The sequence below is a fragment of the Lepidochelys kempii genome, chromosome 7 (assembly GCF_965140285.1).
Source record: "Lepidochelys kempii isolate rLepKem1 chromosome 7, rLepKem1.hap1, whole genome shotgun sequence".
In the NCBI taxonomy this organism is placed as follows: Eukaryota; Metazoa; Chordata; order Testudines; family Cheloniidae; genus Lepidochelys; species Lepidochelys kempii.
Window position 1 is genome coordinate 33,397,773 of NC_136386.1, and position 13,586 is coordinate 33,411,358.

At 60.0% G+C, this 13,586-nt stretch overlaps 2 protein-coding genes across 3 annotated transcripts; both read right to left on the bottom strand.

Moving 5' to 3' along the window:
- Positions 1–3,165: 3,165 nt before the first annotated feature.
- FAM89B (family with sequence similarity 89 member B) lies at positions 3,166–7,450 on the bottom strand. Its single transcript, XM_073352031.2, has 2 exons — positions 6,248–7,450; positions 3,166–3,935 (listed from the first exon to the last, which is right to left on the bottom strand). The coding sequence occupies exons 1-2, from the start codon at positions 6,500–6,502 to the stop codon at positions 3,651–3,653; spliced, it is 540 nt and encodes a 179-aa protein (XP_073208132.1). The 5' UTR covers positions 6,503–7,450; the 3' UTR covers positions 3,166–3,650.
- A 2,255-nt stretch (positions 7,451–9,705) lies between these two features.
- On the bottom strand, positions 9,706–13,155 carry ZNRD2 (zinc ribbon domain containing 2). Of its 2 annotated transcripts, none has more exons than XM_073352030.2 (4): positions 12,974–13,155; positions 12,315–12,361; positions 10,727–10,811; positions 9,706–10,272 (listed from the first exon to the last, which is right to left on the bottom strand). In XM_073352030.2, the coding sequence occupies exons 1-4, from the start codon at positions 13,068–13,070 to the stop codon at positions 9,893–9,895; spliced, it is 609 nt and encodes a 202-aa protein (XP_073208131.1). In that variant the 5' UTR covers positions 13,071–13,155; the 3' UTR covers positions 9,706–9,892. The 2 variants fall into 2 exon arrangements, with proteins under 2 accessions (XP_073208131.1, XP_073208130.1); XM_073352029.2 differs by having other exon boundaries at positions 12,210–12,361; positions 12,974–13,151.
- Positions 13,156–13,586: the final 431 nt, after the last annotated feature.

The window sequence follows — 13,586 nt, forward strand, 5'->3', positions numbered from 1 at the left end:
GGAGTAGGGGTGGGGGGCAGGGCGGGGCTGGGGGTAAATGGGGCCCTTACTGGAAATGCGACCCACCAGGGTGGTCGCTTTAGCCCAGGCACGTCTGGGGGGTAAGGGAGAGCTCTGACATTGGGGGTGGGGGTATATGGGGAGAAGGGGAGGGGGCTAAATGGAGGGGATGGGGAAAGAGTGGGGGTAGTGAGGGGGGATGGGAAGAGTGGGGGGTTGATGGTGTGGGGGAGGTGCAGATGGGGGGCAGCCTGGGAGATGGACAGCAGCTGCCCCCCCAACAGTCAGGGATTCACAGTTGAGGGGCACAGGTCTTGTGGGGGTGGGAGAAGGGGTAAATAGATCTGAGGTTGATTAAAAGAGTCCCACTGCACTCCTATGCCACCTTCTCTGGACACCCCCCCAATATGTGCCCCCCCATCATTACTTCACTGAGGAACTAGGTTATCTCAGTCCTGGGGGGGATGAGGCAGGGGAGGTGACACAGCGTGAGTGGGGGGAGAGGATCACAACAGGGGGTCACAAGTGAGACTAGACTGGAGACAGACTCTCCCTCTCCCTGTAACTTTCCCAGCCCAACCCCCCTGCCCCTCCCCCACAGAACCCCACCCCCACCCCCCTGCTCACATAGCTGCCCGTGGGCTCAGCGGGTATAAATACCCAGTAAGCCGAGCTGGGTCCTGGCATCGGAGCCGCCTGCGCTCTGGGGTGGAAAATTCACCACCCCAAATTTAGAAACGGCCTGCCAGGCCCAGAGAGCAGCCAGTTCCCCCAGCCCCGGGCAGGGGCCTCCTGCCACACGCAGCCTCCTGCAAATGTGCATACACCAGCACAGGTGTTGGCACAAGGATCCCTGCCCAGCAGGGTCACACACACACAAGCCACAAGCCCATAGGCCTCCCCCTGGCTCCCCTGCGGTTACTCACGCCCGGCCACAGGCGGGTGCACAAGCCTGTGGCCACACGTCTGCCTGTCACTTGTGTGTGTGTCACGCGTCTCAGGGCATCTGGACAGCCAGGGGCAGTTGATGGTGAGCTCATGTGCCCCATCCTGGACTCCTGCCACACTCCAAACACAGGTCTGGATATGGGATGAGCCCTTCCCCGCCCCCCACCCCGCCCCAGGGGTTGACATGACCATTCCAAAGCGTGTGTGTGTGGAGCGGGGGGCAATGCCCCCATCAACCCTGTGTCCCCGCTGCCCCATACAAAACCAGCTGCCTCTCACTTAACGGCTGAATCACCAGTCCCCACCTCAAAGTTTACTCACCAGAATCTGCATCTGAACCAGGGTGTCACATCTTGGTCCTCACTCCTGTCGCACAGGCCCCTGCTACCCCAGCCCTGGGCCTTCCCCCAAGCCCTGCTGCTGCCCCTCACTCCTGTCCGACAGCCCAACGGATGCACTCCCAAACCCACCCAGACCCTTTCCATTGTGATTTCTCTTGCCAAGCACTGAGCGATCTGTGGGCTCCTGGGCTCCTCTAGCCATGCACACCCCACCTGGGAAGGAAGGGCGAGAGGGGGTGGGCTGTCAGTTTGGGAAGAACTGGCAGCTCCTTCCCAGTCTGCCTCTACCCACCCCACCCTCCAATTCCGGTGTAGGGGGCACAAATCTGGGGGCTGACAGCAGAGCAGGGATGGGCAGCTGCAGAACACACTGCTGAACCCTAGGGGGCACAGGGGGCAGGGCAGACGAACAGACTGGTGCACCGTGTGCTCCAAGGGCACTCAGCCATGGGAGTCCTGGAGCCTGCGGAGGTCTCTGGACTCATTTGGGGCAAAAAAAATAAGCAAACGAGGAGTAGAAAGCTGACCCCCAGCCCCACACTGTGCTCCTAGAGGTGAGACTAGAACCCAGGAGTCCTGGCTCCCAGCCCACCCACTAGACCCCATCATGCTCCCAGAGCTGTAGAGTTGGTATAATTTAGACCACTCAGCTGCCCTGCAGCTGGGAGAAGGGTTGGGGTAGGATGTATTGTCCACAGTCCAGCCAAGCCCAGGCCCTGCTGTGAGGCCCGGCTCCCTCCCTGGAGTGGGATGGGGAGGGGCTAAGGATAACAGGCTCACAGAATTGCCCCCCCACCCCCTGCAGGGGGCTTCCTGCCAGAGCTGCTGGGTGAGAATAGGAGGAAGTGGGGCTGGCAAGGCCACTGTGTGTGGGGATCCTGCCGACCTGAGCCGGACACGGCTTGGGCCTGAGGGTTCAGGGACCCCAGTGTCCCCTCAATCAGCCAGGGGGGGATGGACACCAAGATTGGCTGGGCCTGGAGGGATAGGATTCCTCCGCCCCCCACATCCTGCTAATGGAACCATGAGCCCATCTCCCTGGAGGTCGAAATTCAGACCCATGGCCCCGCCTGCTGGCCATGAACAGTCCCTGCAAGAATTCTCTCCAAGACAGTTTTTGCCAGGGCTCAGCCTCTGGGCTTGGCAGTTCCTAGCCCCGGGACCTCTGGGCTTGACTGTTCCTAGCCCTGGCACCTCTGGGCTTGGCAGTTCCTAGCCCCAGGACCTCTGGGCTTGACTGTTCCTAGCCCTGGCACCTCTGGGCTTGGCATGTCAGTTATGAAAGTAAAAAGATTGCTTGAGCCCTGGCATCTCTTTCATTACAAATTAAACAGTGCACAGAGCCTGCCAGGTTCAACACCCCTGCCCCTTCTGTCCCCAAGCAGGTGGGGCAGGAGCAACCGCTGGGGTTTTTGGGGAGAACATGGTGTCACCAACCCCGAACATTCAAACACCACAAGATGAGCCCCAAAATCACACCATGAGAAGGAAAGATGAAACCATGGTTTGGAGTCTGTCTCCCCATGTTCCTCCCACACTGCTGGGACCCCTCCCATGGGGCTGCTTGCCCTATGCCGCCCTCCTCCCCCACTGCCAGGACCCCTCCATGACCCCCCTTGCCCTGTGCTCCCCATGTCACTCTCCTCCCCAGCTGTTGAGATCGGTCCTCCATCCCCCTCCCCTCCTGCAGTCTTCAATGGGCCCAGCTGGCAATTGGAACGGGGACCAGGTAACTCTTGGTCCTGTCAGTTACTCTGTGGGGCCAGTGAGGGTGTGGGGACAAAACTAGAATTCCAGTGGGTCTGACACAAATGCTGCAGTTATTTTCCCAAGTCCTGACTCCCACTCCTAGGTACTGGAATAATACACGGCCGAGTCAGTTTCTGAGGATTTATTCCACAGCTGTGGTGGGGTTCGAGCCCCAACATGCTGTATATATTACATTTCACCTCTCCCACTTCTGGAAGGGTTTGGTTTTTTTTCCCCTATGTGTCAAATGTTTTTAATTTTTTTTTTTTAAATATCTTTAAAGTGGCCATTTTTGGCTCATGGCTGAGGCACTAAAAACTGCTAACATGATCCTACCCACAGCAATGCCGGAAAATGCACTGCCCCAGCCTCTCCCCACATGGGGCGCTATAGGGAGCGGGCAGGTGTGCTGGCTGTAGATCCCAGATACTCCAGCCCTGGTCTCTCCCAGCAGGGGGGGCTGTAGTGAGCAGGGCAGAAGCAAGCGCTGGCTGCAGAGGGAGGGCCAGGCTACGCCAGCCCTGGTCTCTCCCAGCAGGGGATGCTGTAGGGCGCTCCCAGCTACACATGCTACTACGTCCAAAGGGGGTGAGGCTGTGGTGGCCGTGGGGCTCAGATGGTGATGTGGAAGGAGTCCTGCAGCCACTGGTCACGGGAGTTCTGGGGCTGAGGCAGGCTGAGCCGGCCCAGCAGTGGGGTCTCCTTGCGCACGTCGGGGCCCGGTGGCTCCACCTCAAACTCATCGTCCTCATCAGAGAAGCCGTTCTCAGCAGCGTAGGAGCCCTCGGAGTGCAGGGACGATGACATGTCCTGGAACAGACCCTTGTACTCCTGGATCGACTCGTACAGCGACCACAGCTGGCACAGCAGGGACATGTCCAGCTGGCGCAGGCCCACCTGGGGGGATAGGGACCGGGAGGGTCTGTCACAGTTGGGTCTGTTCCTTCTCATGGCTCCCTGGTACCCCTCAGGCTCAGTCCCAACCCACAGCCTCACGGCTCAGCCAGTGACTCAGTCCACACCTCGGCTGCCTGCTATTCCACCCCACCAACAGTGTGGCTGTCTCTGCTGTCCCCTGCTGGGAGGAATGAGACCTGCGCTGTGTGTGTGTTCTCATACCTATAGACACTCACAGCATGTGTGCACTATTTAATGAGTGTCAGGGCCTGTACACACAGCTATCACCACACGTTTATTCTATGAACACAGTGCACATTCACAGCAGCATGGCAGTGTGGGCGCACACGCGCTTTCATCTGGGTTTGTTCAATGCCTAGCGCAATGGGGGCCTGCTCCATGATGAGGGCTCCTAGATGCTAGTACTCTTCCTCTTCTTCCTTCTTGCTACTTCCTTATCCAGGGTTGGTGACCTTTACAGCCTTCTTCTTCCAAACCCCATGATCATACAACTGGCTGTTGTGCAAACTGATCTCTCTAAGTTCTGCTTATATCTGGTCCATGTCATAAGAACATAATGGCCATAAAGGGTCAGACCAATGGTCCATCTAGCCCAGTACCCTGTCTTCCGACAATGGCTGGTGCCAGATGTTTCAGATGGAATGAACAAAACAGGGCAATTACAGAGTGATCCATCCCCTGTTGTCCAGTCCCAGCTTCTGGCTGTCCGAGGGTTAGGGACACCCAGAGTGAGGGGTTGCATCCCTGGCCATCTTGGCTAATATGTATATGATGTCCCAAGTCTTTGGCTTTCCCCTGGGCCGTCTTCTCTTCACAATCATTGTAAGGGCCATCCTACCAATATATCTTTGGGGGTCCCCACTGGACATGCCTATGCCAATGCAGCCTGTCCCTCAACTTGTCTTCAATGGGGCAACCTCCATTAGGCCCCTCACAACCTCATTTTACTACTGCTACTAATTACACAGAAATGAAGCTTTCAAGGCCAGAAGGGATCATTAGATCATCTGGTCTGACCTCCTGTATAGCACAGGCCAGAGAATATCCACCATATGTACAGAACACACTTTATACACAGCATGGACGTTCACACAGACACACGTGCATTTGAGCCCAGCCCCAACACAATGCTACACACACAGGTACACAAACATGCACCTGTCTGCACCCCCCACATGCTAGATATTTGCAATACACACACACCACAATACCCACATGCATGTGAGGCACATGCTGTTGTATATACTCCCTCCACCTACACATACAGAGACACCAACACAGAGTTACACATGCACATGGACACAAACACAATCAGAGACACTTTGACCCCGGTGCCAATCACATTCAGTCATGCCAACTCCAAGCAGTTGAAAAATTGTAAGCCAGACACTCCCTGTCCCCGAATATATAATCATGGGTCCTATTTCTTTGCCTGCTGCCTTGGAGCCCTGCGGTGGGCGTAGGGGGACAGCTGTAGCTTGGCCACATTCTCCAGCTTTTCCCCAGGAAAGAAGAGCTAGACACTCTGGGGGGAGGGATAGCTCAGTGGTTTGAGCATTGGCCTGCTAGACCCAGGTTTGTGAGTTCAATCCTTGAGGGGGCCATTTAGGGATCGGGGCAAAAATTAGGGATTAGTCCTGCTTTGAGCAAGGGGATTGGACTAGATGACTTTCTGAGGTCCCTTCCAACCCTGATAGTCTATGATTGATTGACTAGCTGGTGTTGTTTGTCAGGGTGCAACCGTGTCAGTTGGGGTGTGTGTGATTTTACACCTGTAGAGCTGTAGGAGGACAATACCTAGTGTGGCTGCAGTGATACTGGGATAAAGGTGCCTTAGCCTAGTTTTGTTTAGTCCCCTTCTCAATCAGGAATAGCTATTCTGGGATTAGCATCTTTATCCCATTATAGCTGCATCCACACTAGTAGGCATTGCTGTACTTTAGCCCAGAGCTGTTTGAGCAGGACAGCTTTGGGGTGTGGACAAGGGCTAATCAAAGAGAGCTGGCAACTCTCCCACAATTCTCTGCCCGGGGCTTCTAGAGCAACACCGAAAATGGTGAGACTCGCAGTGAGACATGGTGAAATCCCCCAGCCCCACAAAGGTCCCGAGCTCTGGGAGGCAAGTCTTTCCCCTCCCCCAAACATGTATACACACTGCCTGCTCCCCCAGGGACCCCAGCAGGCCCACCCCGGCTAAGGGGAGCATCGGAGGCCGAGGGAACCTCGTGGGAGGACAGAGGGGCTGTGCCACATGGGAGAGGCTGTGCTATGGGGGGCAGGGGCGCAGTTACCATCTCCTTGCGCAGCATGGCCAGCGCCGAGTCCAGGTTAGCCGGTTTGCTCCGCAGCAGCTTCTCAGAGGCCACCCGTGACTTGCTCAGGTCGTCCTGGATCCGTGTCTTCTTGCTGTACACTTTCTCAATCTCACGCCACGAGCCACCACTGGAGTTGAGGATCCCGCTGAGGCCCTTGGGAAGTGGGGGGAGCCCTTCGATGGAGCAGACATTGCCCCCCAGGCAGTCCTGGGGTGGCTGGAGGCCGTTCATCGTGGACAGGAGACGGGGAAAGAAAGAAAGAGCTCCTAGGGAAATAAGCCCAGCCAATGGCAGAGGTGTGTCTGGGCCACGCTGGGTTATACAGGAATCTCCCTTTCTGTCCCCTTCCAAAGCCTGATTCTCCGGGGTCGGGGACAGGGCTCTTTTACTAGGCTCCCAAACAATGTCTGCGAGGAGTCAGCCAGAACCGAGCTAACTATGCCCCAGTAGGACCGTCCTGGCGGCCAGCAGCCCCTGCCCGGGGGCCGTCTGCCCTCGGGAACGTGCCTGTTCCCCTGCAGCTCTCTAACGGGCCGATTCCCCGCTCCGCCAGCCCGCCCCTGCAGCGCCGAGCGCAGACCAAGGCTGACCTAGCAGCTCAGGGCGGCCGGGGGCATGCTGGCCTCACCGCCCCACCCCGGGGGGCTAGGAAAGGGCCGGCCGGGTCATCCCGAGCCCCTGCTCAACACCACCCTCGGCTAACCCAGGATCTCAGGGCAGCTCATCTTCGAGCCTCCTGCCCCTGCGGCGCAGGCGCCTCCCGCGGCCATCCGCGCTCCTCCGCTTCCCGGCTCGCTACTTTTCCATCGGGTCTCTTCCTGCTGCCTTTGTTCCGCGGGCTCCCGGCCCCGGCCCCCGCCTGTGCGGGGCCGCGGGGGGGCGCGGCCAGGGGTGGGTGGCGGGAGAGAGAAAGACTTCTCAGGCGGAGGGGTGCGGACGCCGGCCAGCCACACTCCCGGCGGCGCGGGGAGGCCGGAATCCGGATCCCCACCCAGGCCCGGAGACGGGCGGGCAGAGGGGGCGTGGCAGCCTGACAACAGCTGGCGGGCCCCCTAATCCGTGCCCCCGAGCCGGCCTTTGTTTGCTCTGCCTGCCGCTACCACACCCCACCTGGTCCTTCCAGGCCCCCCTTCCCAAAAGGGGGCCGGCTGCCGCGCGCTTAAAGGGGCAACAGCAGGTGGGGCACAGGGAGACCCTTTCCTGAGGGCAAACAGGCCCCTGGCTCCTCCGGGGGTTGGGGGTGGGGCGGGGGACAGGACTATGCGATGAGATTCCCCCCCTGCCTCCACCAACAGGCTCTTTCCAGGGCTGCGGTGGGGCCCATCGTCAGGGAAGGCTGGCCCTAGGATGCTAATCCTCTGGCCAGACGCCTGGGGTGGGGAAAGCCGCTTAGCTGGAGAAAAACAAGGGCCCCAGCTAGCAGCAGGGCTGGGGGGAGGGGACAGATCGGACATGTCCCAAACCCAAAAGCTGATTCCTCCCCGGCTCAGACGCTTGGGCCCATCCAGCCTGCTACCCCTGCCCCCCCCCCCATCCAACTGATAGCCAGGACTCCTGGGTTCCATTCCTAGCTCTGGAAGGGAACTCCGGGCTGAGAGCAGGGGCAGTGACGGGGGTCAGAACTCCTGGGTTCTATCCCTGGCTCTGGCACTGACCTGCAGTGTGACCTTGGTCAAGGCCCTTTGCCCCTTGGTCCATTTCCCATGTCATATAGCAATATACTCCTTACTTTGGCTCCTTTGACTGTAACCTCTTGGGGAGCAGGATTGTCTCTCACTGTACAGTGCCCAGCCCAAAGGGGTGCCCAATCTCAGCCTGGACAGAACACCCAGCCCGATGGGGGCCCCCCGCTCTCAGTGGTGGTCTGGGCAGCGCCTGGCCTGAAGTGGGGCTCCCCACTCTCAGGCAGAGTCTCGGGAGTGCTCGGACCAATGCTTCCCCCTCCCCCAGTCAGGGTCTGGGCAGCACTTGGCCACACCTGAGTGGCATTGCGACCCTGTGCACCAGGTGGCAACAGCTGGAGCAGAGCAGGGAGCTGAGTCCAGCTATGGTAAGGGAGCCTTCACTGCAGCACAGGGAGGCCACACATCTGCCTTTGAACTGGGCAGTCCCCTTTTTGGATGGTTTGTCCCCCATCTGGTACTGAGACAAAACTGGACATGGTTGTATTCGGTATCCGATGGGGGATGCCCTTCTGAACAGTGCATCACTCTGCCCCTGACCTTGCACATGCGGTGTGTGTGAGGTCTGGCCGATGGGGTGGGGGTCCCACGCCATTCCAGGTATTCTGCAGGGTGAGCTCACTCTCCAACCTCCTCCCCCCCACCACACGCTGGGCTGGAATTAGGGTTGTGGTGCTGGGAAGAGGGTGTATATATGTAACGGTGACAATTCAACAAAAACAATTCAGAAGGAAGCTGGTGACTCGCCTTAATAACCAGTCTGGGAATCTGCACTAAGGAATCACAAGGAGCAGAGAAAAAGCTCATTGAACGGTGTGTTCCCCTTTTCACAATCAGATCTCAGTCAATTTCAATGCCCACATCTCAGGCCACAGGTCAAGGTGTATGGCCGGGGGTTACACACTGGGCATGACAATGGCCTGACCTGACCTGAAATCCCTTCTGCCTGGTACTGAGATGCAGCAGACTCTAGGGTGGGGGCTGTTCTATACAGGGGTCGCTTGCCTGGTGCTGAGGTGTGGCTGACTCTAGAATGGGGCAGAAAGGATGTTTACACAGGGGTCTCTCTCCCATTACTGAGGTGCGGCCACCTCACTCATTGCTTAAAACCACCAACAGGAAGCAAAGGAGGATTTCACGGCAAGGAAGAATTTAGGGAATTGGGGGTGGATGCGACTGTTGGTGAAACTCCAGTGGGCTATTTAATGATCACTGACGAAGGGGAACGTGCCCTACCGAGGCCCCTCCCGACTCCCTGCAGCAAAGCATCCCCTAGCACCATGCTTGGGCATTTGGACCAGTACTGGCTACAGATAGAGAGTGCCCCCTACTGAACCCCCATAGCAATCCCCTAGTGGTGAGCTGGGGCATTGGAGTCAGGTACTGTCTGGGCTGCAGTCAGGAATCCTCTCCTCTCCCCCAGCATCATGAGTTCCATTGGGCAGTAGACAGGGCATGACAGGCAGGAAGCCCAGCCCAGTGGGATCCTGGCTGCATAGCAGTTGTCTCAATATTACAATAGGCCCGGCAGATGCCTGCTCCATGGCCCCTGCCACAGCTGCCCGGGTGAGACCAAGAGACAATGGAACAAAGGAGAACTGGGATGACCCCATCTGCTCCTCCTGCCTCAGATCAGACCCATGGCCCATCCAGCATAGAATCCCCCCTCTCCAGGTCAGATACAGCCTGGCATCTCTGTGGATCTGATGCTTTGGGTCACCCTGACCCCAAATTATCAGATTGAGTCTTGCACAAGATTTTGGAGTTTTTATGGGATGCTACAGACAAAAAACAGGATCTTTGTCCAGCCGAAGGGGGCTGGCAAAACAGAGTCTCTGGGGGGCGTCCTCACCCCCTCTCGGCCTGGCTCTGCCAGGTGTAGTCAGCATTGAGGGGCCTGGCCACTGCCCCTGAGGAGGCCGGGGTTGGCCTGGGCAACTCACTGGGGGGTCAGCTCCTTGAGGCATTTCAAGGACTCAGCACAGGAGCGGATGAGGCTGCACAGCTGGAGGCTGAGCTCGATGGAGGCACTGTGCTGGAGCTCCTGGCTGGCCCAGCCCAGCTTCTGGAGGATGGCATCCTCTGCAGCAGCCAGGGGGCTAGCAGGCAGGGCAGGTGTCGGGGCAGGCCGGGCCTGCGGTATGGCAGCCGCAGTGGCGGCAGCTCGTAGTCCCGAGGCTGCCCCCTCACAGTGCTCTGGGCGCGGCACGTGGGGCTGCTGGTGGGCGGCTGGGAGGTACCCAAGGGGCGCAGCCTCCTCTGAGGTGGAGGCCAGCTGGTGCTCCCGGACCTGGGACAGGGCCGCCTGGGCGTTCAGCGCTGGAAAGAGAGAGAGGACAGATGGGGTCAGAGCTGCAGGTCCTAGAGCTGCCTCCGGGGTCAGCAGTGTGCAACATGGGCCGCAGCCACAGCTAAACTGAGGGAGGGCAGGCGATGGCCACTGCCTTGGGAGCCAGGACGCCTGGGTTCTATTCCCAGCACTGCCACTGATCTTGGGCAAGTCCCTTCCCCTCTCGGTGCCTGTTTCTGCTCAGACTGTGAGCTCTTCGGGGCAGGGACCTTCTCTCACTGTGGGTCTGTGCAGTGCCCGGCCTGATGGAGCCCGGATGCCAGATAGGTTCCAGGCAGTGCCCAGCACTAGATCAGAGCTGGTGCCCCTAGAGGGGAAAGGCCCCATGTCCCATTCCATGGCTCCTGAGCCAGCCAGTCCCCCCATTCCCATGCCACTTGAACACCTCCCTGGCAGACAGCACAACGCTGGGAAGGACCGTACCCGGGTTGTCCTTGTCGATGTCAGAGTTGAGCTCCTGGCAGGCCACACAGTAAAGTTTCCTCTGCTTGTCTTGGAGCAAGATGGTCTGTAAGGGAGAGACAGCCCGGTGCGGGACTTCAGGGCAGAGCAATGAAAGAGGGCGTTGTCCTAGCATGGTGAGGGCAGAGACACCAGAGCTGCTCCTCAGCTCTAACTCAAGGGCAGACTAGAACCACCCCCAGGCCTCTGATGAGGAAGAGGGAGCAAAAGGAAGGGCATGAGGCCAAGAATTGTCTCCCAGAGGCTGGGAGCCCCGTTCTATGGGAGGGACTAGACTGCATGGCCCCAGGGTACAGCAGCTTCCCCTACAGCAGGGGTGGGCAAACATTTTGGCCTGAGGGGCACATCGGGGTGCAAAACTGTATGGAGGGCCAGGTAGGGAAGGCTGTGCCTCCGCAAACAGCCTGGCCCTCACCCCCTATCTGCCCCCTCCTACTTCCCACCCCCCTCAGAACTCCCCCCGCTCTTTGTCCCCTGACCGCCCCCTCCCCGGGACCCCCGCCCCAATCACCCCTGGGACCCCACCCCCATCTAACCCCCCCGTTCCCTGTCCCCTGCCCCCCCCCAGAACCTCTGTCCTGTCCAACCACCCCTGTTCCCCGTCCCCTGACCACCCCCCCTCCCCGAACCTCTGTCCCATCCAACCACCCCTGCTCCCTGACTGTCCCCTGGGTCTCCCTGCCCCATATCCAACCCCCCGGACCCCTTACCATGGCGCTCAGAGCAGCATGTCTGGCAGCTGCGCCTCCTGGCCAGAACCAGACATGCTGCCACGCTGCCCTGCATGAGTGTGCAGCCCGGCTGCCCAGAGCGCTGCCCGCGTGGCAGGGGGAACAGCAGAGGAGGGGCCAGGGGCTAGCCTCCCTGGCCAGGAGCTCAGGGGCCGGGCAGGACAGTCCCGCGGGCCGTAGTTTGCCCACCTCTGCCCTACAGCCTATCCTGCTCTGGGGTGGGGGACGGGAAGACACACATACACAATGGGTGGAATAGTCCACATGGGAAGGGGAGGATCCCATGCTGTGGGGGTGGGGGGAACCCTCCCTCTCACCGCTGTGTGATAGAAGCTCCCACTCCAAAACCACTGGGCACTGAGGTCCATTCAGCTTAGTATGCCTCCCTTTCCCCTCAGGCAGACCCATGGGCCCACTTAGCCTAGTATCCCATCCTTCCCACCTCCGAGATCAGACCAATGGGCCCATCCAGACCAGTATCCCCCTCTGGATCAGACCTGCAGGCCCATCCATATGGCAGGGCTGGCCCGAGCCTGCTCCCTGCTGGATCCCAGCACACTCGGGCATCAGCCCAGGCTAGAAGAGATGGAGCTGGCCTAGGACACTCCCTGCAGAGCTAGTGATGGGTAGCTGGGGGCCCGCACACTGCCCTCTTCTCCTGTCTGGAGCACAGTGCCCTCTATTGGGCTTCCCGTGCAGGCCCCAGGTCGTACCCCACACTCTTCGCAGCACTCCCCCAGCATGCGGTACCCCTTGAGCAGGTAGTCGCCCATCACTCTGCTGATCTTATCCTGCCGCTCCCTCCGTGCCTGGATCACCTTCAGCTCTGCCTCTGAAGGTGGCTCCCAGTTCCCATCATCGTTGCCTGAGGGGGGAAATGGGAAGTTGGCAAAGCCATTGCACAGCGTCCTCGCAAGCTGTCAGAGCAGGGACACCATACCTGACACTGAGATGCAGCCACCTTTGGGATAGGGTCCAGCAGATGTTTATACAGGGATCCCTCACGCAGCACCATGCCTATCTGCAGTGATGCCAGCTCTGCCCATCCAGAAGGGATGGTGCCACTGCGCCCATGAGAGGCTAAGCTGGGCTGAAGCAGTTAAATAGGGTCGGTGTTGCCCCCTCCCCTCTGCTGCCAGATGCCACCAGCTCTATCACTGCTTGGGGAGCCAGCTCCCACCAGAACCAGCCCCCTGACAGCATACTCCTTCCCCGCAGCCCTGACTAGAGCCCTTATGTCCCAAGCTCCCCAACCCCGTCCTCACCTCTGGCCGGGCTGCCCCTTCCTCTGCTTCCCCAGCCCCCACTCCTGCTCCCAGCATAAGGCTCAGCTCCCCGATCCATCCCCTGCCCCTCCCACTTCTTCCCCAACCCCATCCTCTGCCCCTCCCTCTCCTGCCCCATCCCCGCCCCTCCTCCTGCCCAGGGTAGCCCTTGCCCCATCCCCGGCCTCTCCTGCCCCGCCCCCAGGCGGTACCTGCCGCGTTCAGGGCCATGCTGCTCGCTCGGGGCGCCCTCGCTGCTGCGCCGCTTCCGCCCCAGCCCCTTCCCGCTCTGGCCGGAAGCGCCTCCATGTGGGGCTCCCGGACTGCGTACCGCGACGGAAGTGACGTTGGGCGAAGCGGGGGACAGGGACCACCGGCCCGGAAGCAAGGCGCCGCTCTACCCTCTCCGGCCGGAGGGACCCGCCTCCTGGCTTCCACCCCCTCCCCCCCCCCGCGCGTGACCGGCCCTACCTGAGCCGGCCTCGCTCCTCCCCTCCCAGCCCTGGCGGCCTGCAGGAAATGCCAGCTCCAGGGACACCCCCACCCCGGGGCCCGCTGCCCTCACAAGCCAACGGGAGCCAGGACGCCTGGGTTCCAGCCCCAGGATCCAGCCTGCCGCCCCCCGCCCCTGGGGCCAGGTCACTGCTCCCCATAACGGCACGTGCAGGGGCCAACCTCACAGCGCCGCGGCTCACCAGGCACCAGGGGCCACCCGCCCTGCTCGAGCTGGCCCCGCTCCCCGCCAGTGCTGGTATCAGCCAGTTTCTAATCGCTGCTGGGACAAGTGCTCATTTAGTGAGAACGAACTGAAACAAGACAAGGGAC